Source organism: Myotis davidii, unplaced genomic scaffold, assembly GCF_000327345.1.
Source record: "Myotis davidii unplaced genomic scaffold, ASM32734v1 scaffold534, whole genome shotgun sequence".
NCBI lineage: Eukaryota > Metazoa > Chordata > Mammalia > Chiroptera > Vespertilionidae > Myotis > Myotis davidii.
Window position 1 is genome coordinate 6,474,929 of NW_006286678.1, and position 26,155 is coordinate 6,501,083.

The 26,155-nt window shown below is 42.6% G+C and overlaps 1 protein-coding gene and 1 long non-coding RNA gene across 9 annotated transcripts in view; one reads left to right on the plus strand and one right to left on the minus strand.

The window, feature by feature from the left end:
- UBAP1 (ubiquitin associated protein 1) overlaps positions 1 to 2,814 on the minus strand; it is a 37,518-nt gene extending 34,704 nt beyond the window's left edge. For 3 of the 8 annotated variants that reach the window (XM_015560569.1, XM_015560568.1, XM_006758571.2), the window contains exon 1: positions 2,579 to 2,804. Coding sequence is in view for 3 of the 8 variants with exons in the window: in XM_006758572.2 (XP_006758635.1) it covers positions 1,803 to 1,810; positions 2,586 to 2,812 (235 nt within the window). In the remaining 5 variants the exon portion in view is untranslated. Of the gene's footprint in view, positions 1 to 1,802; positions 1,811 to 2,048; positions 2,486 to 2,578 lie in introns of those variants that run through there. The other 5 variants (XM_006758572.2, XM_015560570.1, XM_015560567.1 and 2 more) reach the window with 5 other exon arrangements.
- LOC107182253 lies at positions 408 to 21,857 on the plus strand. Its single transcript, XR_001512973.1, has 3 exons — positions 408 to 565; positions 4,061 to 4,066; positions 21,847 to 21,857. It is a non-coding gene; the product is annotated as an uncharacterized LOC107182253 (long non-coding RNA).
- Positions 21,858 to 26,155: the final 4,298 nt, after the last annotated feature.

Consider the following 26,155-nt stretch of genomic DNA (forward strand, 5'->3'; position numbering starts at 1 on the left):
CTGCGAGGAACAGGCTCCCTGCTCCCTCCTGTCTGGGTCCGGGGTGCAGGAGAACCAGATTTGGAGCTGTCAGGGCCCCAACAACAAGGTCTGGGTTAGTACGCATCATAGCTACTGGCCAGAAGTCTGGTCGTTCTAGTTGTTCCATCATAACGGTCACTTAGGCTTTTATATGTATATATATATATATAGGTAACACTTTATCTTCCAATGAGGCCATAGCAAGTTATTTGCTACGCAGTGATTGAGATGCTCACTAAAGAAACAAACTTTCCCATTTCCATAATTCTAATGACTTATTAATGCAAAAATAGGCATTCAATAAATGTTTAAAAAGTAACAGAAAGAATAGGGCAGAAAAAAAATGAATAGGATGGGTTAGAAACAAAAATTTAATTTATAAAATTCCACTTAAAGCCCTGGCTGGGTGGCTCAGTTGGTTAGAGCGTCATCAAGATATGCCATGGTTGTGGTGCATCCTGGTCAGGGCACATACAAGATACAACCACTGTCCTGGCCAACTGTGGCTCAGTTGGTTGAGCACTTGGTTCAATTCCCAGTCAGGGTACATGCCCAGGTTGTGCACTCTATTCCCAGTGGGGGTCTTGCAGGAAGCAGTCCATCCATTTCTCTCTCTCTCTGCCCCTCTCCCTTCCTCTCTCTAAAATCAATAAAAAAACATAAAATAATCAACCACTGGATGCATAAATTAGAACAACAAACTGATGTTTCTCTCCCCCCTCCTCTCTCTAAAATCCTATATAATAAAAGCCTAATATGCAAATTGTCCTCTCAGGGAGTTGTTCAAACGGAAGTTGGACTGGGAGACCTCAACTGGAAGACCAGGAGTTCGACTGCTCACTATGACATGCACTGATCACCAGGGGGTGACACAGCGCTGGCAGTGGGCAGCACCTCCTCCCGATGGGCCCCCAAGAGAGCAGGACCGCGGCAGGATGGTGGAGCAAGTGAGCGGGCGGTGCCAGGCCAAGGCCGGTGCAGGGGGGGGGGGGGGGGGCGGGGGTGGGGGGCCTCCCGCCCTGCCAATGACCCTGCAAAAAACGAACAACAGCAGCACAACAGTGGCGGTAGGGAGCGGGGCTGCTGCCCAGCTCCTAGGCACTGAGAGCCCAACCCTGATCTATCGCCCGCAGGTGGGATGGTCAAGTAGGTGAGGGAGTGGCGCCAGGTCAAGGCAGGGTGCCACGTGGGGCTGCAAGGCTGGAGGCATAAGGTGAATCCTGATCTCTGCAGGCTACCCCAAGAGACCCCCCCCACCCCCGCCACCTGTGTACAAATTTGTACACGGCGACTCTAGTCAATAAATAAAAAATTTGAAATTCTACTTCAAAGTAAATAATAACAAATTTCAGAGGGGGGGGGCAGGAAGTGATTAACCAAAGAACTTATATGCACATATGCATAACCCATGGACAGACAATAGTGCAGTGAAGAAGGGGAGTCAGGAGTAGGGTAGTGGGAGTAAGTGGGGGTTAAAAAGGGGACATCTGTAATACTTTCAACAAAAAGATAAGTAAATAAAAAAGTTAATGCAGACAATGTAATTCTTTAGACTTTGGACACTTTCAGCCCAAAACATTTGCTATAAAAATTCAGAAAGAAGAGCTGGCTATCACTAAAGACTAAGTGCCCTGCTTTCCCCACCACCAAATCTGATAAAATTTTTATAAAGAGAAACGTCCACTGTATCTAACCTAATTCTCAAATACTAATACACAACTGAGGATAGAGAGATAACACTCATTTAATAGTTAACTAAATGACCAAATCTGGTTTGCAACCATGGTGCCTAAAAACTCTCAAAATTTTCGGCTTCATATAAAATCTATTTTTATGTTCAGTCATACTTTAAGAGGCTACTCTGGAATCCAGTCCATGTGGCAGGAACACAAAGGCCAGCGAGCACTGATACAGATCAAATAAATGAACTGTAACTTGATGTTCCGCAAGAAAGATCGGGGGTTGTACAGGTGGACTGTACAGGTAAGTCTCCACCCAAGAAACAACAAGAGGCAAAGTAAACATACCTGGACAAGGCCTGGCCATGTCAAAGGTATCCCCAAAGATCACTCAGCTGGTCTACTCCCTTTTTTCTCCCACATCTCGTCACCTCAGGAAGAACCCAATCTGCGCCGCGCGTCCCCAACTCACCCTCAACTCCACATCACTCACCTTCCGGAATAACACCTGGGTCCCCCACCCGGGCATCCTCCAGTTCCCACCGAGCTCTCACTCCAGCAAGAGAGGCCGATGTCTACACGGCCTATCGTCCCGCACGTATTAGTCCCCTTCATCCGAATTCACTTCCCCACAACCCATCTGCCCTCCGCCCCTTCAACTCTGGCCCCTCACGCCGGCCCCTCTCCCTGAAGCCTCCCCGAGGCACGGGTCTCCGGCCTCTTCTCACTCCTACACCCTCAGCTGCATCTCCTTCCACCCAGCTGGGCCTCGAGCCTCTTCCCCGGGTTCCCTCCCTCACCCTATCCCGGGACCAGCGCCCTACCTCCAATGCCGCCCCTCCTCTCCCTGCCCCAGAAGGAGGCGCCTCCCCCCTCACCTGCCGCCGCTGCCGCCGCCGTCCCAAAAGCCTAAAGGTGCTGGCGCCGCCGACCTCCCACGCTCGGTCCCCGCTGACGGCCTCTAGGGAGAGCGAACACCACCACCGTCCACTCTGTCCACCCCAGGCCAGGCCGTCACCGGAGCCGAAGCCAGTACCACAGCCGCCATGTTGAAGTCCTACTTCCCTCCTCCTTCCCCTCACCGCTCCGCCCCCTTGGGCGTCTGACGTCATGACGCCTCGCTCCACGCCCCTCGGGCCAATGGGAGGAGCCGACGTGACGTAACTAATCTCCCTTTTAGTGCCGAACAGCTGCTCCTACCAGGGGCGTTGCCATTGGAATGGGTGAACCCTGCGGACCCTAAGGGAAGGCAGAAGGAAAGGGTCACTGAGAGGGGAAGGCGTAGAAGCGGATTAAGGGAGGTGGGTCGGAATGCAGGGACCAGAGTTGAAGGGGCAAAGGGCAGTTGGCAGATGAGATGCGACCTCTGACCTCTTCTCGCTCCTCTACCCTCGGCTGCATCTCCTTTCATCCAGCTGGGCCTCTAGCCTCTTCTCCTGGTTCCCTCCAAGTCAGAGGATTGAACCACTCCTGGAAGATAGGCATCTATCTGGCGGGAACCGAGAGCCTGGAAACACGAAGGGAAGCAGAAGTATTTACCAACGAGACCTACTTGGGAATCGGGATGTCTCGCTTCTGGTCCCGGGTCACTGACCTGATGGGAGACTTAATCCTTTCTGATAACGGCTTCACTTTCCTCATTTATAAGTGAGTGGGTTGAAAGGTGACCTCGAAATCCTCCAATTCTGGCATTCAACCAGTTTAATCCAATCCCAAACCTTTACTGCCTTGTGCGTTTATTGGATGTCTTCTGGAATTAGGTGCTTGGCGGATTCATAACTGAATGAGGTGAATCTTTGTTCCCAAAAGTTCCTAAATGGTGGGAGAAATAGAAGCCTCTCCTCTCAAAGTAGGAAAAGTCAGAGGGTAATAATAATAATGTTACATCAATGGATCTGGAAGTCTTGACTTTTGCTAAGAGATTAGGAAAAATTTACATCTACACTTTCTGGGTATGTAAAGAGTGTGTTCTCTCTCATGTTTAATTCTCCAACCCTCTTTTTCTCTTCAGAACTCCAAAGGAGATAATATATGTACTTTGAAGGTGCAGCAATTTTAACTCACAATGACAGAGTTCCAGAAAAGGGTCGGGGGGTGGGAGGGGTGTTAGAATAAGCAAACAATAACAAATCATGAATTCTATATTATTTGCCTACTTAATTCAACAGGTAATAGACAGCCATAAAAGATTTGTGGAGAGAGCCGTGAGCTGATCAAAGCTCTTCATCAGGAGAATTAAAATGGCAGTAGTGAATAAAATGGAGAAGACATGGTAATCTTCTGCATTGAATAAGATACCATAGCTGAACTAAAGCTGAAACTGGGGATGGAGACTAGGGGATGACTGGAGCAAGATTTAGGAGATTGTCGCCACAAGATTAAGAGACCAGCTATGGGGGAAGAAATTGTGAAAGGGGAGCCACATTTTGGAGGTCTCATACTAAGAGAAACAAGAAAGACCTTAGGTTTACTGAAGCCCTATGGGAAATAATAAGGAATTCAGCTGGCCAAAGAGGGCAAATTTTCTGGAGAGATGTTCAGGAGGGAATGTGAGTTTACATGTGTACTGTATTTGAGGATATGTTTTTATTTACTTTTATAGAGGAAGGAAGAAAGAGATAGAAACATTGATATGAGTGAAACATCAATTGGTTGCCTCCCAAATGTAACCCGACTGGGGGTCAACAAACTCACAACCTAAGTATATGCCCTGACTCAAAACCTTTTAGTGTACAGGATGATGCTCCAGTTAACTGAGCTACCCAGCCTGGGCCAAATAAACTTTTTATTCATTCATTTAACAAGTATTACTGAGTTCCTGCAATATAGAAGGCATTGTTCTACACACTGGGAATACGGCAGTATATAAAAGAGACCCCGCCAAAAAAAATCCCTGCTCTCACAGAGCTTACATTCTAGAAAAAATAACAATAATAATGGTGGTACTGTTAAGAAAAGTAATAATGCACAAGAAAGATAGAAAGTATTCATGGCTGAAATTTCTTATTTTTTATTTTTTTGTTAATCCTCACCGGAGTATATTTTTCCATTGATTTTTAGAGAAAGTGGAAGGGAGAGAGAGAGAAACACCAATGTGAAAGAGACACATCAATTGGTTGCCTTCGCACACACACTGGCCTGAAACTGAGGTACATGCCCTTGACCAGAATTAACTTGGGACCCTTGAGTCTGTGGGCAGATGCTCTATCCACTGAGCCCTCTTTCCACTGAGCCAAACCAGCTAGGGCCATGGTTGAAATTTATAAAGGATGGCCAGGGAAAGGTGACATCTGAGTAAAGATCTGAAGGAAGTGACACACCCTGGCCAAAAAGAACACCTGAAGGAAGTGAGGAAATAAGTCATGTAAATATCTAAAAGAAGAGAATGCCAGGCCAATGCAAGGGAACAGTAAGTATAAAGGCCCTGAGGTAGGAGCTCACCTTCTATGTTCCAAGAAAACTAAGCAGTCCAGTGTGACTGGAATGGAGTGAGCAAAGAAAGGAATAGTAGGAGATGAAGTGACAGAGAGGTAACAGTTGGCTATATCACATAGTGTCTTGAGGATAGTTTTAAAGACTTTGGCTTTTACTCTAAGTGAGCTGCAAACCGTAGGAGAGTTTTGAGCAGAGAAGGGAAATGATCTAACTTTTTAGCAAAATCACTGTAGCTGCTAAACTGAGCAAAAAGGGCAAGTGTGGAAGCACATAATGGTTATTGCAGTAATCGGGCAGGAAATGATAGTACTGTAGAGCAGAGTGATAGTAGCAGTGAAAGTGTTTAGAAATGGTCAGGTTCTGGGTACATTTTGAAGGTAGAGCCATAAGAATTTGCTCACATTAGCCCTGGCTGGGTGGTTCAGTTAGAGCAGCGATTCTCAACCTGAGGGTCGGTCGCGACCCCTTTGAGGGTCGAATGACCCACTCACAGGGGTCGCCTAAATACATCCTGCATGTCAGATATTTACATTACAATTTATAACAGTAGCAAAATTACAGTTATGAAGTAGCAACCAAAAATAATTTTATGGTTCCACAACATCAGGAACTGTATTAAAGGGTCGCGGCATTAGGAAGGTTGAGAACCACTGAGTTAGAGGACCACCCACACACCAAAAGTTTTTTGTTTCAATTCCTGGTCAGGACACATGTTTAGGTTTTGGGTTTGATCCCCAGTTAAGGCGTGTACAGGAGGCAAGTGATAGATGTTTCTCTCTCACATTGATGTTTCTCTCTCCCCCTTCTTCTAGCTCTAAAAAAATCAATAAACAAATCCTCAGATGAGGATTAAAAAAAATTTTTTTGCTCACAAATTAGTTGCATGGTGTGAGGAAATGAGAGGACTCAGGATGACTTTAAGGTTTTTGACCTGAATCAAATTCTTGAAGGTTTGGCTAGAAGAATGGAAATTCAGATTGATTATAACTTCTGATGATAGGACCCTTTGAAGCACTGACAAGTAGGGCATGGGAAGAGGAAGCAGAGAAAAAGGTGGAAAAGTAGTGGCCAGAGAAGCAGAAAAGGAATCAGGAGTCTATGGTGCCATGGAGGATTAGGAAGGAAAAACCTTTGGAGGGTTGGGCCTGTGCCTCTCCTCTAGCTTGTCCCTGAGTCTAGAGACAAGCCTCCCCCATCAGACAGGGTCTTCCTGAGATTCCCCATCAGCCTAAGTCTCCTGATCTAATAATATTTCTTTCTCTGCCTTTTTGTTTTACGTGGGGACCAGATTGCTGACTACTGACTCCTAGGCCAGCCTGCTATGTGCCACCCAGCCCCCATGGAGGCAACCCATCCTTAAGAAATCAGGGCGTGAGGGGGACAAAGAAATGGGAAGGAAGTGGGGACATTTCCTGGAAAATCAAATATTTCTCCACCTTCCTAGGAGTGACTCATATTTGTCAGTTTCCAGGTATTAATCCCGGTAGTAACTCAACCTGTGACCAGAAAAGGGTGAACAGGATGCCAGTCCTCTACTAACCCTGCCCCTGTGTCTGTTTCCTCCCAGTGCAACTAGAAATTGGTCTACAAATAGCATTTCAGTCCAAGGAACACCACCTCACAATCCTCCCCCTCTTTTTTCTACTCTTTCTCCCTCCCTTCATACACTACTAGACTTTTAGGGAGTCTAAGAGCAGAGGTAGGAAAGATATAATCAGCTCTACAATTTTTTATTCATGTAGCCATCCAGCATTGGCTAAGTCCTACCAGGTGTCAGGCACCATGAGTCTACAAAGATGCTTTGAGGGAGGTCAAGTGAGGGAATCAGACATTTAGTTGTACAGATAATGACAGTACCTGGCATATAATCATCTACATAACACATTCCATGCCTGAAGAGTAGAGAGGAAAGAGTATTTAGGTGGACTTGAGAAATCAAGGAAGATTTCATGGAGAACTAAGGCATTTAAGTTAGACCTTACAGAACAGAATGAAGGGTACCCAAAGCAATTAGAACAAAGCAGTTTGAGCAAAGGCAAGGATGGAGGAAAGTTCCAGGAAAATAAGAATCAGTAACTAGAGCAAAGGGAGCCGAGGGAGATAAGGTTGGAGAGACCAGGAGGGAAGAGGCTTGGCTTGGGTGTAACAGTTCTAAGGCTGTAGAAGTAAAGTCACTGGCATCTTTTCTCCTGTGAAATCCAAAAGAAAAGTCAGGATGAATCCTGAGAACCTTGAAGGTCAGGTTGAAACCCTTTATCCTTTTTCATAAGCTCAGGGTTACAATGAAGGACTCAGGTTTCTTGGTCACTTCTGAAGTTCTGAAGATCTTCGTGATGACCATCAAATGAAAATGCACTTATCCTAATGATCATGAATGGATAAAGATGATTTCAGCCCTAACCGGTTTGGCACGGTGGATAGAGCATCGGCCTGCGGACTGAAAGTTCCCAGATTCGATTCCGGTCAAGGGCATGTACCTTGGTTGTGGGCACATCCCCAGTAGGAGGTGTGCAGGAGGCAGCTGATCGATGTTTCTAACTCTCTATCCCTCTCTTCCTCTCTGTGAAAAAAATCAATAAAATTTATTTTTAAAAAAAGATGATTTCAAATTCCAAAAGCATAAAAATAAACACAACAACTCTAAAATATTAGAAGAGAATATAGAATATTTTGAATCATGGGTGAGAAGAACTTTTCTAACCATGACACCAAATTCAAAAGGAAATGGTTGATAGATTTGATGATGACAACAGACCTATACACAAAGTGAAAAGATAATCTGGAAGAAAATATTTGTGACTCTCTAACAGGAAAAGGGCTAATTTCCCCAATTCAAAAAAAAGCCCCTACAGATCAATAAGAAAAACAGAATGATTCAATAGAAAAATATAGATGTAACTTGTTCAAAAGGCAATTCACTAAAGAAGAAACAAATATCTAGTGAACAAAATAGTGAAAAAATGTTCAACATCACTAATAACTTTTAAAAAATAAACAAGGCCCCATTTTTCACTTCATCAAATTGGCAAAAGCTAAAAAGGATTAATTATAGTCAATGCTGGCATGGATGGAGAAATAATGATTCTTATCCTTGCTGATGGCAGTATAAATTAGTGAAACCTTTTTGTGGAGCAATTTGTCAGTGACTATTACAACATATTCTGAAGTAAAAAAGCAAATTGCAGAAAAATGCCTATTGTTCTCATTGTAGAAAGATAACAACTACATAGATAGATGTTGACATATGCAGGGTGTCCCCAAAAAAATGTATACACGCTTGAACAGCTGATAACTCAATTTTGAAAATGAAATGTATTTTAATAAACACTGCCTTTATAATTATTCAAAGTGTATGTATACATTTTTGGGACACCTATACACAGAGATATATAGATAGGTATAGAGATAGAGATAGAGATAGAGATAGAGATATATTCAAGCATAAATGACTAAAAGAATACACACCAAACTACCAGTTTTGGCTCTGGAGAGAGCAGGGCTTGGCTGGAGTGAAATGGACAGCAGGACTCGGGTCCAAGAAAGGATGGGAAATAGAAACCATGTAGAAGATGGCAGCCACTGCTGGAGCATGCTCCCACAGTGATAATAAGAAAGAGAAAGAACTACCCCGACTTCTCTCTTTCTCCCATCCTTCATTCTCCTGCTGGTGCCTCCCATTGACTGAATCTAGCTGGTATCCAGTTGGTAAAGGAGCTGGGGATCATAGTTCTCAGAAAAAGAACAGGGAATGGGCATGAGAACAAATATGTAATGACTGACCAATTCAAAAAGTTATTGGGCTGTTTACAGAATCAATGAAGGAGAGGGAGCCGAACCAGTTTGGCTCAGTGGATAGAGCGTCGGCCTGCGAACTCAAGGGTCCCAGGTTCGATTCCGGTCAAGGGCATGTACCTTGGTTGCGGGCACATCCCCACTGCGGGGCGTGCAGAAGGCAACCGATCGATGTTTCTGACTCTCTGTCCCTCTCCCTTCTTCTCTGTAAAAAATCAATAAAATATATTAAAAAAATGAAGGAGAGGGAGAAAACCTAGTAAAAAGGGAGTGGGAAGATAAAACAAAACAAGGAAAAGGGAACTAAGGAAAAAAAGCATAGCAGACAACTTGGTAAGAATCATCCATAGGAGTAAAACACAAATAGTCGCCCTGGCCTGTGTTGTTAAGTGGTTAGAGCAGTGATGGCGAACCTTTTGAGCTCGGCGTGTCAGCACTTTGAAAAACCTTAACTTTGGTACTGTGTCACATATAGAAATTTTTTGATATTTGCAACCATAGTAAAACACAGACTTATATTTTTGATATTTATTTTATATATTTAAATGCCATTTAACAAAGAAAAATCAACCAAAAAAATGAGTTCGTGTGTCACCTCTGACACACGTGTCATAGGTTCGCCATCACTGGGTTAGAGTGTTGACTTGTGCACCAGAGGGTCTCAGGTTCTATTCCAGGTCAAGAGCACTTGCAGTCTGAGAGGCAGCCAATCAATGTGTCTCTGTCACAGTGATGTTTCTCTCTCTCTTTTTTTTTTCTCTCTCTCTCTCCACCTTCCCCCCTCCCACTCTTTTTTTAAAAATATTTTTTATTGATTTTTTTTACAGAGAGGAAGAAAGAGGGATAGAGAGTTAGAAACACCGATCAGTTGCCTCCTGCACACCCCTGGGGATGTGCCCGCAACCAAGGTACATGCTCTTGACCAGAATTAAACCTGGGACCCTTCAGTCTGCAGGCTGACGCTCTATCCACTGAGCCAAACCAGTCAGGGCATCTTCCACTCTTTAAAAGAATCAACGGAGCCCAGCTGTTGTGATTCAGTGGTTGAGTGTCCACCTATGAACTAGTAGGTCACGATTCAATTCCCAGTCAGGGCACATGCCCAGGTTGCAGGCTCCATCTCCAATTGGGGGTATGCAGGAGGCAGCGGATGAATGTTTTTCTCTTATCATTGATATTTCATCTTTTTCTCCCTCTCTCTTCCTCTTTGATATATATATTGATATATATATATATATAAATCAATGGAAAAATATCTTCACTCCTCTGGTGAGGATTTTTTTAAAAAGTAATTAGTTAATAGTAAAGACAATTTTATTTTTTAATGGTATGGATAGAATATCCTTGTCTCTAGTAATGTATTGAGCTAATATACTAAGGTCTACTATACATCTACCCCTGTGCTGCAATGGGAATAAAGATTAAGTAAGACCAGATTTCAGTCATTAAGAACCTTAGGAGGAAGACAAACATATAAATAGACAATTACAATAGGATTAAATAAACTCCAGGGCAAAGCCAGCCACTACGCTAAACTGTGCCTTTGTGCAAGATAGAAAAAGGCACCCTCTCTGAGTGGATGCAATGCCCGGGTATACAGCTTGGCAAACTGGTGCAGCAGGATTTCAGCTCTCTCTGGACCCCTCAGCCAGGCACTTTGGTGCAGAGAACAACGTGCACATCCACGCATGGCTGCCCTGCTTGAGGAGGTGGAGACGGGCACCTGTGGAGGAGAGTAGGCTAGTCTATGAAGATGTGCACCTGTGCAGCAGGAAGCCCTCGGAGCCCAGCCTCCTAACCAGACATCATTAAAACTTCAATGATTTAATTTGCTGCTGGCGCTGCTATGACAAGGCGTTGGCAAAGAGAACCCCCAGAAGTTTGGAAAGACTCCTTTGAAAAGAAAAATTGACAGATGGTGTTTATAGCGTTGCTTTGGTTCTCCCATCAGAGGGAGTGCCAGATGTTTTCTTCTGGTTTCCAAGGTAGTGTGTGAGATCAAAAGGGCTCTTTTGCCCAAAGATAATGAAACATGGAAATACAGAGTTAAGTGTGAGCCACATGGGCAAGTGGCTCTGCCAGGTCAGCAACGTTTGATTTGCTCCTATTGTGAATCTAAGGTTTGTTGTTACCATTCTGGCCTTTTCTTTGTCATGTAACAGCATTAGTGGATTCATCCAGCCACAGAACACAATAGTATGCAGCCATTAAAAAGAATGTTATAGCTCTAGCCAGTTGGGCTCAGTGGATAGAGCGTTGGCCTGTGGACTGAGGGTCCCAGGTTCAATTCTGGTCAGGGGCATATGCCCCGGTTGCAGGTTTGATCCTCAGTGGAGGGGCATGCAGGAGGCAGCTGATCAATGATTCTCTCTCATCATTGATGTATCTAACTCACTCTTCCTCTCCCTTCCTCTCTGAAATCAATAAAAATATATTGAAAAAAAAATGATGTTATAAGCCTGGCTGGCATGGCTCAGTTGGTTGAGCATAGTCCTGTGCACCAAAAGGTTGCCAGTTTGGTTCCCAGTTAGGACACATAACCTAGATTGCGGGTTTGATCCCTGGTTGGGGAACATACAGGAAGCAACCTAATGCTCTCGCTCTCGCTCTCTCTCTCTCTCTCTCTCTCTTTCTTCCCCCTTCCCTTCCTCTCTTTCTTGAATCAATAAAAGACATATCCTTGGGTAACGATTAAAAGCAAGGTTATAAAAGGCAAAATTATAGATAGTAAGTGGTTACCAAGGGTTAGGGAAGGGGGATAAATAGGTGAAGTATAGAGCATTTTTAGGACTATAAAACTATTCTATATGATACTGTAACAGTGTATACATGACATTATGCATTTGTCAAAATCCATAGAATTGTACAACACAAAAAGTGACCTTAATGTAAACTCTGGACTTTAGTTAATAATAATGCATCAATACTGGCTCATCGATTGTAACATTAAATGCACTACATTAATGCAAGGTGTCAGTAACAAAAGAAACTATGGTGAGGCTAGGAGAGAATGGGAATTCTCTGTACTATTGAGAAATAATAGGACGTTTGAGAAGTAATAGGATGTTTGTTGTTGAGAGTAATAAATAAATTGGAGAAAGACTATAAAGGTTAACTGTGTCAATACATTCAACAAAAAGTGGGGGCGGGGGGAAGGCTAGGTGTGGAGTCAAAGGGCCTTCTTGGCAATATATGAAGAAGCTATCATCTCCTGCATGCCACACAGCAGAAAAACTTGATGATCAGGATACGGAATGGCAATATATGGGTCTATCTTCCTGAAAATATTGAACCTCCAGTGTTCTCTCTACTTCTAGGCCTTCATAAGTTACCCATTTCTTTTGCTAAAGGTTAGTTCTTCCTTGCTTGAAGATGGTATAGAAATATCTGACTTATAAGAAATGTGCCTCGCCCTAACAGGTTTGGCTCAGGGGATAGAGAACTCAAGGGTCCCAGGTTTGATTCCGGTCAAGGACATGTACTTTGGTTGCAGCCCAGTAGGGGGTGTGCAGGAGGCAGCTGATCGATGTTTCTCTCCCATCGATGTTTCTAGCCCTCTATCCCTCTTTCTTCCTCTTTGTAAAAAATCAATAAAATATATTTAAAAAAAGAAAAGAAAAAAGAAATGTGCCTCCCCTTTTGGACTTAACCAACATCCCAACCTGGCCAATAGACCAATAACTAGGATTAAGCAGCAGCACAAATAGCCAGGACCTGATAAGGAAGGAAAGAGACAGTATAACCAATATGTACTGACAGAAGCCAGGGGTATATTATCAGAATTCTGAAGCTCAATCTAAATGGGGAGAAGTTGAACCTAAAATTGGGTTAGGAAGAGGTTGTCAATATGGGGTCATTCTCCTGAGACACATGAGAGAGTGCAAGGACCCTATAAGAGCTTGGAAAAAGCAAAGAGTCATAATATATGAAATAAAAGTGTCAGAATGGCTATGGGAGATGATGAAATTAGGGATCAAAAGGTCAGAGAAGAGGAAAGTCGAAGTGGATATAGCATGTAATACCAGCAAACTCACCAAATGACTCTGCCACATTAGCGCCCCAAAGGAAGCTCTGGGGAAAGGGGCATTACCGACAAGCTCAGTTATGGCTGTCCCTGCACTTTCAGAACAGGGCTCCTAGATAGCAATGGAACTAGACCCCAGAATAATAGAGGCAAGATGGCAGCACTTAACCATCTGAAGCAACATAGATATAATTATCATAATGAGCTATGAGGTTGGAATGGCAGCCAGAAAGGCCTGACCTGCAGAGAGCTATGGAGATGACTAATAGTATACGATGTTCCTGAGGTAAAGATGGCCAACCTAGCAATCAAAAGAAATCAAGGTCAGAAGATCAAGGAGCTGAGTCATGATTCATTGCCCAGTTTCTGGGCCAGAACTAGCTTTCGGGCATAGAATCCAATGACTGAAGGAGAGGCCAGGTCTCCAGGAGGAAAGACCCTGCAACAACATGGCAAGTGTATGCAGCTATGATAGCCCCAATCCTTCCAGAAAAGTGTCTACTAGCATTTACTTGGGCAGTCATACATAGCAGAAAGGGGAATGTTATCCATTAACAAATTGGTGTCTCTCTCTCTCTCTCAAATCAATAAATAAAATGAAAAACAACAACAACATCATTATATCTTATAGTAAGTGGCAATGATCAGTGATACTCTTAAAGATTTAAAGGATACAGAGATAGTGGTCCCTTACATATTTACATTTGATTCAGCAGAATCCTAGACAGATTCTGGAGGATGACAGTGGACTATTGCAAACTCACAAAAGTAGTAGCTCAAATTGAAGCTGCTGTATCAGACTTAGTATCTTTGTGAAAGCAGATTAACATTGCCTCAAATACGTGGTATGTGACCACTGACCTGGTGAATGTATTTTTTTTTTAAAATATATTTTATTGATTTCCTACAGAGAGGAAGGGAGAGAGACAGAAAGCCAGAAACATTGATGAGAGAGAAACACCGGTTTATACACGCCCCTGACCGGAATCGAACCTGAGACCCTTCAGTCCGCAGGCCGACGCTCCATCCACCGAGCCAAACCGGTTTCGGCTGAATGTATTATTTTCCATTCTAATTAGAAAGGAAGATCAGAACTAACTGTCATGTGTTCAGTGGAATGGACAATAGTGTACATGTATAGTTTTGTACCAGAGTTAACTTTCATGCCTACTATCATAATATATTCTTTTTAAAATATTTTTAATGATTTCAGAAAGGAAGGGAGAGGGTGAGAGAGGTAGAAACATCAATGAGAGAGGTACATTGATCAGCTGCCTCCTGCAAGCCCCGCACTGGGGATCGAGCCCGCAACCCAGACATGCGGTTTGATTCTTCACCAGGAATCAAACCCAGGACCTCTTGGTCCAAGAGACGACACTTAATCCACTGAGCCACACCAGCTGGGCTATCATAACATATTCTGAAGGGTCTTGGACCCTCTGGACACACCTCAAAACATCACATTGGTTTCAGTATTGAAGACAGAATATAAGTCTGACTAGATGTATGAAAATGGGAAAATGAGTTGGAAATTTTTGTAAAGGTTCCCATGTGCTTTCAAAGGTGGGATAAACCCAAGGGCCCACCACAACAATTAATTTTGGGGGTAGTCAGTGGTCTGGAACATCCCCTCCAAAGAAAAAGACAAGTTACTGCATCTCTCACCCTCCTGTCCCCCAATTAAGATGACTTTGTTCTGGAAGCAGAATATTATTCCTCGGTTGAAAATACCACTCCAGCCCTGACTGGTTTGGCTCAGTGGATAGAGTGTCAGCCTGTGGACTCAAGGGTCTCGGGTTCGATTCCAGTCAAGGGCATGTACCTTGGTTGCAGGCACATCCCCAGTGGGGAGTGTGCAGGAGGCAGCTAATCGATGTTTCTCTCTCATCGATGTTTCTAACTCTCTATCCCTCTCCTTTCCTCTCTGTAAAAAAATCAATAAAATATATTTATAAAAAGAAAAGAAAACACCACTCCAAACCATGGACTGGGTGACACAAAAGGCTGCCAGCTTTGAGTGGGGCCCAGATCAGGGAAGCTCTCAGCAGCAAGTCTAGGCTGGGGTGTAAATGGCCCTGTTGCTTCAGCCATGCAACCCCACAGAACCTATAGTAGATCTCACGTGGTGTTTATGGCAAACCCCCGGAAGAAAATCACAATCTAGCCCAGGCGAGTCTGGCTCAGATGGTTGAGTGTCCTCCCATGCACCAAAGGGTTGCAGGCACAACCCCCTGCTGTGGGACATGAGGGAGGCAGCCGATACATATTTCACTCTCACGTTGATGTTTCTCTCTCTCTACAAATCAGTAAAAAAATCTTTTTTTAAAAAAGAAAAAAATCACAATCTAGGCCACTGGGTTTCCATAAATAGGGCTATGAAATTTTGCCAGAAGTGTGATAAATGTTTTTTTTCTTTTTAATCCTCACCTGAAGATAGATTTTTATTGATTTTTTTAGAGAGAGAGGAAGGGAGAGAGGGGGAGAGAGAAAGAAAGAGAGAAATATCAATTTGTTGCATCCCACAGGTGCCCCAACCAGGGATAGAACCCCAAACTTTGGGTGTACAGGCTGACTCTATGATGCTCCAACCAACTGAGCCACCTGACCAGGGCTCCAAACCACTAGACAGCAAAACCCATCTGGAGTTCTCGTGCCCGTTTTACACTGAAGTCTGAGAGCTGTCACTTTGCCAACCCCTCCTGAGGAGAGGAGGTGGTCTCAGTTTCCTCACCTACATAATAAGGGAGTCGCATTTGCTTATCTCTGAGGCCCCTCTAACTCTGATTACTGCTTCCACTGGCAAGGCAAAGAGCTGAGTTCTGTGTTAAGCAAGGAGATGAATTCTGTTTTGTCCACTGGCTAAAACGATTGCCTAACACTGACATTACACAGTGCTGTTTCAAGTGCTTCAGACACTCGAGTGCTTCGAGTGATTCCTCCGACCTTAAAGGTCCTCGCCACTGTACCTCCAAGCTCCCAGACCAGCCTGTCCTTCAGGTGACCAGACTCTAGTGATTCCATCTCAGGCCAGAAGGTTTACCAGGAAAAGGAGAAGCATTTCCAGGTCCTGAAAGAGAAAGAGAAACTCTGAGCTCACGCTGATTCCCTGGGGGTACTGCACTCAGAAACACAAGGTTCTTGTAAAACACGGACAGAGGGGAGAACAAGGTCCACTTAATGGACTTTGTACAGGACCAGTCCCAGCCCTGAACCCAAAGGTGTCGCTTATTCCAGTAAGAAGGGGACGCTCTGGAAGGCTGGTGGTGAGGCGGTGGGCTGCAGATTAGTCTGAGAAATGACTGGGTAGAGTGAACAATGATATGCAGGAAAGAAAAGTTGATAAGAAAAATAGGCAACTTTCCTCTTTTCTACTCCTTTTGTTTCATGTTTAGCTCTATTTTACTTCTCCCCCATATTCTTGGGAGAGTAGGGAAGACTACATGAAATGAAGTTGAAGGAAAATTCCTGCTCAATGGGGGTGGGGTAGGGGGGGAGCAGTAATTTAAACCAGCTTTCTCCTCTTCCCCAACAGCTCACCCAGTCTCATTCTAGATGATAAAATGGGAATTTGAAAAATCCATTTTGTTCATGATATTTTATTATAGGAAATATATTATTTTAACCAGATCAATATAATAGCATTACTAAAATTCTGCTATAATGTTATTAGCCTGTATTTAAGTATAGAAAAGATATTCTCATGCTCACCCTGATGACTCAGCCTTGAGCTTAAGTCAGGTCTGCAAAAGGGAGATAAAGCTGCAAAAGTCTCCTTGGAGAGGGGGTGAAATAGTCCTTTAGCCAGAGTAGGCTTCCACCCAGATGCAGTACTTGGATATTGGTTGGTGGTCAGGAGTGGGCTGTGCTGGTTGGGCATCGTCCAATGCACCCAAATAAGGCTATGAAATTTTGCCAGAAGTGTGATAAATGCTTTTTTTTCTTTTTAATCCTCATCAATGAAAATATATTTTCACTGATTTTTTTTTAGAGAGAGAGAGAGAGAGGAAGGGAGGTTTCATTGATTTTTTGAGAGAGAGAGAGAGAGAGAAGAAAGTTAAATTCTTGGTCAGGGAATGTGCTGGGGTTGTTGGTAGGGGGTGTGCAGGAGGCAGCCTATCGATGTTTTACTCTCACATCAATGTTTCTCTCGTCCTCTCTCTCTAAAAATCAATAAAAATACTTTAAAAAAAAAAAACTGTGGGCTGCCCTAACCGGTTTGGCTCAGTGGATAGAGCGTTGGCCTGTGGACTGCAAGGTCCTAGGTTCGATTCCGGTCAAGGGCATGTACCTTGGTTGTGGGCATATCCCCAGTAGGGGGTGTGCAGGAGGCAGTTGATCAATATTTCTCTCTCATCAATGTTTCTAACTCTCTATCCCTCTCCCTTCCTCTCTGTAAAAAATCAATAAAATATATATTTTTAAAAATTGTGGGCTGATGTCATACGGTCCTCTGATGTTTGCCAGCCTCCATGGTATCAGGGCACACTGGAAAGGGAGGATTTCTAGAGCTCCATCGCAGCCCTACTCTCTGACAAAAGTGATCCCATAGCCAGATGGTAGGAAGTAAGGAGTGGGGATGGCTGTAGGAAGGGAGAACTGACCAGATTAGCACATGGTTCCTTTGTCAGAGCAGTGGCTCATTGCACCAAAGTGGGGCACAGATGGGCTTCTAAGTAATTAGAGAAATTAAATCCTCGGCATTTCTGTTGTTGTTAATCCTCACTTGAGGATATTTTTTCATTGATTTTTAGAGAGAATGGAAGGGAGGGGGAAAGAGAGAGAAAGAAGAAAGATCAATGTGAGAGAGACACACACCCAGACTGGGCCCGAGGATAGTGCCTGCAACCCAGGTACATGCCCTTGACCAGGAATTGAACCGGGACCCTTCAGTCCATGGGCTGACACTCTATCCGCTGAGCCTAACCAGCTAAGGCCCCAGCATTTTTTAATCCCTATACATCCAGACTGCCAAAAAAAAAAAAAAAAAAAGAGGAAAGGAAGAAAGGAAGGAAAATATGAAAGACTTTTGCTTGGGAAAAGTGCTATATCTTGACATTCCTTCCCAGAAACACTAGGGTTCCTCTTCTCCCTCTTTTATAACTTCCCGAATCATGTTTCATCCTTTGCCTCTTCCCCTGGCCCCCATCATCTCCCATCTGGCTCACATATTAAGGAGAATCCAGCTGAAATATGATCTCTCGACTGCAGCCAGAAATTTCTCTCTTGTGGTTTCTTGCCGATTATTTCAGCTGAATTCCCACTAATGGTAGGAAAAACTCCATTATCAACATACTCATTAATGTTAAGACTTGATCTGGGAGCCTGGAATAGGGACTACTGCTTGATTCTGATCCCATCCTTAACTAGTTGTGGAGGGTGAGAGAACCATTTGTCACTAGCACTGACTGTACCCTCATAGTGACAGGTGTGCAAAATCTGGTGTAAGAGATACCCCTTGGCTCTGACTAAGGAGAGGGAGCTTTACAAAAGACTAGAGGGATAAATGACGTAACAGAATTACCTGCGCCTAGAGTTCGATGGGCCTTTGTGTTGACCTCCCCACTACAGAGGGTAAATGATGTCCCTAACAGTGTACTGTTTGATTGGGTGGCAATTAATATGGTTTTTAGTCCTGCCTCTGCAATTAATTTGTTATGTGGCTTTTGCAAGTTGCCTTTACCTCTCTGAGTCTCAAATTCCTCCTCTATAGGATGGGGATGATACCGTCTTTTTCTCAGGGTTTTTGAAAGACTCAAGCATAACAGTGCTATGATAATATTTTAAAAAGCATAAAGGGTTATAAAGTAGAATAGGGTATGAGGTTCCCAGACAAAGTCACCAGGGTTGACTTCTGTCTCTTGGTCTGTTTTCCTTGGTGTTGACTTTATTCTTAGATATGCTCCCTTCATGGGATGGCAAATTGATCCCAGCAGCTACAGCCTTATATTCTCCTAGTGTAGTAACCCCATCATTTCATTTTATTTTTTAAAATATATTTTTATTGATTTCTGAGAAGGAAGGAGAGGGTGAGAGAAATAGAAACATCAATGATGAGAAAGTATCATTGATTGGCTGCCTCCTGCACGCCCCCTACTGGGGATCAAGCCTGCAACCCAGGCCCTTTCAGTCCGCAGGCCAACGCTCTATCTACTGAGCCAAACCAGCTAGGGCTAACCTCATCATTTCAAAAGCATTTTTTCCCCTATTATCTCCAGCTTGGCCAGAACTAGATTATGTATTCAATCCTAGAGTCAAATGGCAATGTCCGCGCCAAGCCAAACCGCATAAATTAAAATTAAGAGTAAAATTAGATTCTGTGACCAAATGCATGGATAATAGGAAGACCAAAACAATACTTACAAATACCGTGTAAGGTAGTGTAGAGAAACTAGGAGTTTTGATGGAAAGGGAAAACATAAGGCATTTGTGATTGCCCACATTGAAGACTTCCTCGAAATGCCCTTTTACGGAAAGAGAGAAAGCTTCCCAGGAACAATACAACTCCTCTACTCCTTACAAATCCTATTGTACAAAGAAAACAATACCTTTTGCCCAGTGTGACCAAAGAGATGTGCCTGTCCACAGCTTGGTCAGATGCCTACTGCCTCACTGTGCTCTGGGGAGAGCTTCTGAGGGAGCACATGAAGATGGCTTCAGGGCTGTTTCACTGGTATCTGGATTAAGCAGGAAAAACACACAGCACAGAAGATGTGAGTCTGTTAATATATGAAGCTAAAAATCTGGAATCATGAGATATGAAGGAGCACGCGCGCGCGCGCCTTTGTGAGTGTGTGTACACATATATTTAATTACAGAAAAAGGAGAATGGATTAGAAGAGAGGCAGTGAAGAAGAAAAAAAGAGAAGACAGAGGAGTTTGACTTTCTAAGTAGATTTCATATCCTCATTGCCTTTCTCTCGACTATTAGTTAGGATATTGAGTAGGTGGAGACAAAAATATCAGTGGCTTAATAAAGATAAAAGTTCTGTTTTTCTCCCAGGTAAGAGTCTGAGCTATTAGACCATGCAGGACTGGTCAGGGGCTCTGTGCCCTGGAACTCAGTTCTGTCTAATTTGTTACTCCACCCATGGTATTACACTCAGTCCATAGGGTCAAGGTTGGCTCACCATTAATACACTGCAAAGAGGAAAGAGGGTCAAGTAGCTTCCTATTAAAGGTAAGATTTACCAAAATCACTGCTGCTCACTTTCCTTTTGGCAGCCAGAATGTAGTCACATTGTCATATACATCTGCAAGAGGTTAAAAATGTAGTATAGCTGCCCAGCCAGTGTGGCTTAGTTGGTTGAGCATAGTTTCATGCACCCGGCGGTCGCCAATTTGATTCTGGGCCTGAGCACCTTGGGCTTGATCCCTAATTGGGGACATTCTTCAGGAGGTGGCTGGTCAAAGTTTCTCTCTCATCTCTCTCTCCCTTCCTCTCTCTGAAATCAATAAAAACATATATATATATTAAATGTAGTATAGCCGACTGCCAAGCACCCAGCTATACAGAGAGGAGTCCATTAGTAACTGACAGATGGGTATATACCAATCACTTTCCTTTGCCCTTCCAATTAAAGCCAGCTTCTAGCTATCTTTCTTCCTTAAAACTCTGCATCCTTCAAAAATTGGCTTCAGTTATATATTTTAAGAAGTCATTTTTTTTACCTCTTCCTCCACTGATGATTCTCTCTGTCTCCCTTCCTTTCATTCTATAAATAAATAAATAAAATTTAGAATAAATAAATTATAGTACATTCTTTTGTCGAACTAGTTTTCAGCATTCAAAATCGTGTTTTGAAAAGATATATAAATAACATGGAAAAGTTCTCATAATATGCTAAATAATAGGGAGAATTTATGTCTGTGGTTTTTTTTGTTTTTGTTTTTTAAATAAACACATCCTTACATGAAAGAAATACACATGCACACTTACTGGAAGAGAATCACAAAAATATTTATTGCATTTATTTCTTGGTAATAGTTTTAAAAATAGAATTTCTGCACTCAAAATGGTTGATGTTCTGGATAAAACATTTCAGATACTGAAAAAAGAGAAAGCATGAGAGTACTAGGAAAATGCTAAAATAAATACCACTTGCAACTTCAAATGAACCCAGATAGTTCATGTGACAGAGTTGAAAATAAGGTAGACCAGAGGCCCTAGTTTTAGTTCTGTCATTTGCTGTCTGGCCCATGAGCAGAAGTTGGTATTTTGTTTCTCTTTCACATGGATGTTCATATAATTAAAACATGTTATTTAAAAAAGCAAAATCTTGAAAGGTACTTCCCATTTTGCTGGGATAGCAATCCAAGAGGGCATCTTGAAAAGGACCTTGGTCGTCCTTAACATTTCTGTAGAACACTGGTAGTGTGTACTTATTGATACGCTTGAAAGCCCTGGAGTTCTCACTGTGCCAGATCACATAAGGTTTCGATTTGTAGCCTGTGGCATTGCCCCAAGCAATACAATTGTCTTGTCCTTAAAAGCCTTGAAAACTGGCACTAACTTGGCCTCCTCAATACAAGAAAGTCCTTTCAGGCATCTGTTTCCAGAATAGGGAGTTTTCATCCACATTGAATATTTGCTCTGGCAAGTAATTTTCTACTTTTAATAATATATGCCCAGGATCTGAAAAAGATGTATACAGTGGGTGAAAAAATTGCCATTCACATGTCTCAGAGAACTCTAACATCTTCACATCATAAGAAAGCACTTATTAAGGGCTTATTATCTAAGCCAATTCATGCTCCTGTGTTCTCCAAGTCTCTTTTCTTCCTATGTTTTTATTATGGTTTATATAAATTAAAATCCCAAGTCCTTTTCTTAACAGAAATGCTTTCCTCCTGAGCCCTTAGCCAACAAGGACAGTTAATTAGCTCCATCACATTAAGGGAAGATCACAGAGAATTGTGGCAACCTCTAATGAATGCATAAATAAGTGGGACAACAAATCAATGTTTCTCTCTTTCTGATCAATAAATAATTTTTAAAAAAATATTTTTGGAAAAAAAAAGAATCCATCGATGGGATGCATAAATAAGTGGAACAACAGATTCCACTTATTTATCTTGTTTGTTCACAAGAATCTATGCAAGCAAACAAGAGAAATTACTGTAATTAAGCATTTATGATACAATTCAACTTGTCCAAAGTATTTTATAGTATTTTTTTTAGTATTTCTTTTTTTTAGTATTTTATAGTATTTCTTTTTTTTTTTTTTTGAAACGTAGACATTTAATGATATTAAGGTATTATCGACTTTTTCTAGGTGTGAAAAGTTTTGTGATTATGTTTTAAAGGGCCCTTATTTTGGAGAGATGCATTCTTAAACACTTACAGAAGGAAAAACCAGAGATTTGTTTTTTAAAAAAAATCACAGGAGAGGCCACCTGCAGTGGCTCAGGGGTTGAGTGTCGACCTATGAACCAGGAGCTCATAATTCCATTCCTGGTCAGGGCACTTGCCTAGGTTGCAGGCCAGATCCCCAGTGGGGGACATGCAGGAGGCAGCCAATCAATGATTCCCTCTCATCATTGATGTTTCTGTCTCCCTCTCCCTCTCCCTTCCTCTCTGAAATCAATAAAAAAGATATATTTTTAAAAATCACAGGAGAGGGCAGGACTGGTTGTGAGCAATTGGTGATCAGAAATGGGTGGGTACATGAGAGTCACTGCACTATGGTATTCTGTGAACTCTTGCCAGATATTGGAAATTAGGCATTTGAGATCTTGCTCCCTGGCATATGTCATCAGGTTGTCTTAAATAAACTCATAAAAGCCCTGGCCTGTGTGACTCAACGATTAGAGCTTCAGCGTGCACACCAAAGCGTCATGGGTTCAAATGTGGATGTGGAAGACAGTGATGTTGATGCTCCTGATGATACTACGTAGGCCTAGGCTAATGTGTGTGTGTGTAACTTAGTTGTTGTTGTTTTTTTAGAACAAAAATATTTTTGTTGTTGTTGTTCTACTTATTTATGCATCCCATTGATGGATTCTTTTTTTTCCAAAAATATTTTTTTAAAAATTATTTATTGATCAGAAAGAGAGAAACATTGATTTGTTGTCCCACTTATTTATGCACTCATTAGTTGGTTCTTATATGTGCCCTGACTGGGCATCAAACCTGCAACCTTGGCATATCGGATGATACTCTAACCAACTGAGCTCCCTGGCCAGGGCCTGTGTCTCAGGTTTTGTTTTTTTTTAGATTTTTTAAAATTGACTTTTGGAGAGAGAGGGAAGGAGAAGGAGAAAAAGAAACATGGATGTGAGAGCAAAACATGGATTGGCTGCCTCCTGCATGCCCTCTACTGGGGATGTGCCCTTGACCAGAATCAAACCTGGGACCCTTCAGTCTGCAGGCTGATGTTCCATCTACTGAGCCAAACCAGCTAAGGCCTGATTTTTACTTTTTATACCACTTTTTTTACTGTACCTTTTCTGTGGTTAGATATGTTTAGATACACAGATACTATGAGTTCCAATTGCTTACTGAATACTGGACATGCTGGACAGGTTTGTCTCTAGGCGCAATAAACTTTACAATATAGCCTAGGTATGTAGTAGGCTATACCATCTAGGTTTGTGTAAACCCACTCTGTGACATTCACAAAACCAGGAAATCGCCTAAGAATGCATTTCTCAGAACATATCCGTCATTAAGTAGCGCATGACTGAACTGTAGTATACTTACATAAACTGCACAAATATCACATATACAGCTTCATGAAATTTTACATATGGTTACACTGGTATAATCACCAGCAAGATCAAGATATAGAAATTTCAGCCCTAGTTGGATAGCTCAGTTGGTTAAGAGTGTCATTCATGCTAAAACCGGTTTGGCTCAGTGAATGGAGCATTGGCCTGCAGACTGAAAGGTCCCAGGTTCGATTCCGGTCAAGGGCATGTACCTGGGTTGCGGGCACATCCCCAGTAGGAGATGTGCAGGAGGCAGCTGATCGATGTTTCTATCTCATCGATGTTTCTAACTCTCTATCTCTCTCCCTTCCACTCTGTAAAAAATCAATAAAATATATTTTAAAAAAAAGAACTATCCCAGACTGAAGGAGACTAAAGAGACATGACAACTAACTGCAACATGTGACTCTGGACTAGGTCCTTTTGCTATAAAGGACCTTTATTGGGATTGCTAGAAAATCAGAATGTTTTTCACAGACAGCTGGTCGATGTTTCTCTCTCATCGATGTTTCTAGCTCTCTAACCCTCTCCCTTCCTCTCTGTAAAAAGTCAATAAAATATATTTTTTTTAAAAAGACTGTCATTCAGATACATCAAGGTTGCAGGTATAAATCCCTGGTCAGGACACATACAAGAAGCAACCAATGAATGCATAAGTAGAACAACAAAGTAGATTTCTCTCTCTCTCTCTCTCTCTCTCTCTCACAAATATATAAAAGATACAGAAATTTCCAGCACACCAGAAACCTCCCTGACTTCTCCCAGTTAGTATCCACCAAGGTAATCACTAAGTGATAAAGTTGAGAGGAGCATCTTTTGGTTTTTATAACAGGTCCCTTTCAAGGATACCTGAATTTCTCTAATGTAGTGACCCAAGATGGGCCTATATTAGCTTTAGAATGGGAGCTGGTTGCCAGAGGAATCAATCATATAATTTGAGGTTGGAACTTTCAGCTCCCTGCCAACCTCTGGGAAGGAGGGAGGGACTGGGGATTGAATTAATTACCAATGCTAATGATTTGATCAATTGGGCCTATGTAATAAAACCTCCTTATAAACCCTAAACTATATGGTTTGGTGACCTTCAAATTTGGTGCATGTATCCATGAAGGAGGTGCACCCCAAACTCCACAGGGACAGAAACTCCTGTGTCAGGACCCTCCACACGCACCCTATGTATCTCAATCTGGCTATTCACTTGTATCCTTAATAATATCTTTTATAACAAACCAGTAATAGTAAGCAGAGTATTTTCCTGAGTTCTGCGAGCCATTATAGCAAATTATTGAACCTGATGAGGATATCATGGGAACCCAAATTTACTTTTTCTACTATTAGTTAACATTTGAACTATTTCCAATTTAGGACTATTCTGAATAAAGCTGCTATAAATACTCTTGTACTTTTTGTTGGATATAAATACTCATTTCTTTTGGATTTATAACCAGAAGTAGGACTGCTGGATAAGGTACACGTATTTACTTTTAGTAGGTACTGCTACAGGTTTTTCCAAATTGTGCCAGTTTACATGCCCACTAGCAATGTATGAGAGTTCCAGTCATTCTAGTTCCTAATATTTACTTTATCAGCCTTTTAAAAACAATTGTTAACCTTTAATCTTCCAAATGAATCTTCATTTTATCTCCACAGCAGTGGTGAGCTCTGCTGTGAGGGGCAGAGATAGTTATTGGGATGTCAAGGCAAAGTATATCAACCTCGAGGATGAGCCTACAGCCTCTGATAGGAGCAGAGACCAGAATCCAAGCACAGCCCAGCAAGAGCCTAGAGATTTTCAAGGAATTCCAGATTCTTTTTTTTTTAATATATTTTATTAACTTTTTTACAGAGAGGGATAGAGAGTTAGAAACATCGATGAGAGAGAAACATCGATCAGTTGCCTCCTGCATACTCCCCACTGGGGATGTGCCTGCAATCAAGGTACATGCCCTTGACTGGAATCGAACCCGGGACCCTTGAGTCTGCAGGCCGGTGCTCTATCTACTGAGCCAAACCGGTTAGGGCGGAATTCCAGATTCTTGCTCAACGGACTCCTGCCTTCAGGGCATTGTGAGGCAAGACAGAATTAGAACAACAGGCTAAAAAAGAAAAAAGGAAGCTGATCCACTTCTGACATCTTCACTGTGTGTATGTCTCCAAAGGAACAGGCCTAACCAAGTGAGATGAGGCTGCCTTTCCCAAGGTGGCATTAGGGGTTAGTGGCAGTGCTGATCTGTGATGGCGAAGGATCCTATCTCAATCTGGTCACTGGTCTCAGGTTCAACTTGGAAAACAAACCCAAATCTCTTTGGAAGCAGAACTTCACATGGGCCAACAGAGCTCCCTGAAGGTATGAGGCCTGAATTGAAGCCTGAAGGGACCAGCAGGTAACTGGGCATTGCAGCCTGAGTCTGATCAGCCACAAGAAAGCACTTTCTGCCTTGCAGGGTGTTTTTTTTGTTTGTTTTGCCTGAGAAATGTTGAGGCTGGCCTCAAATTC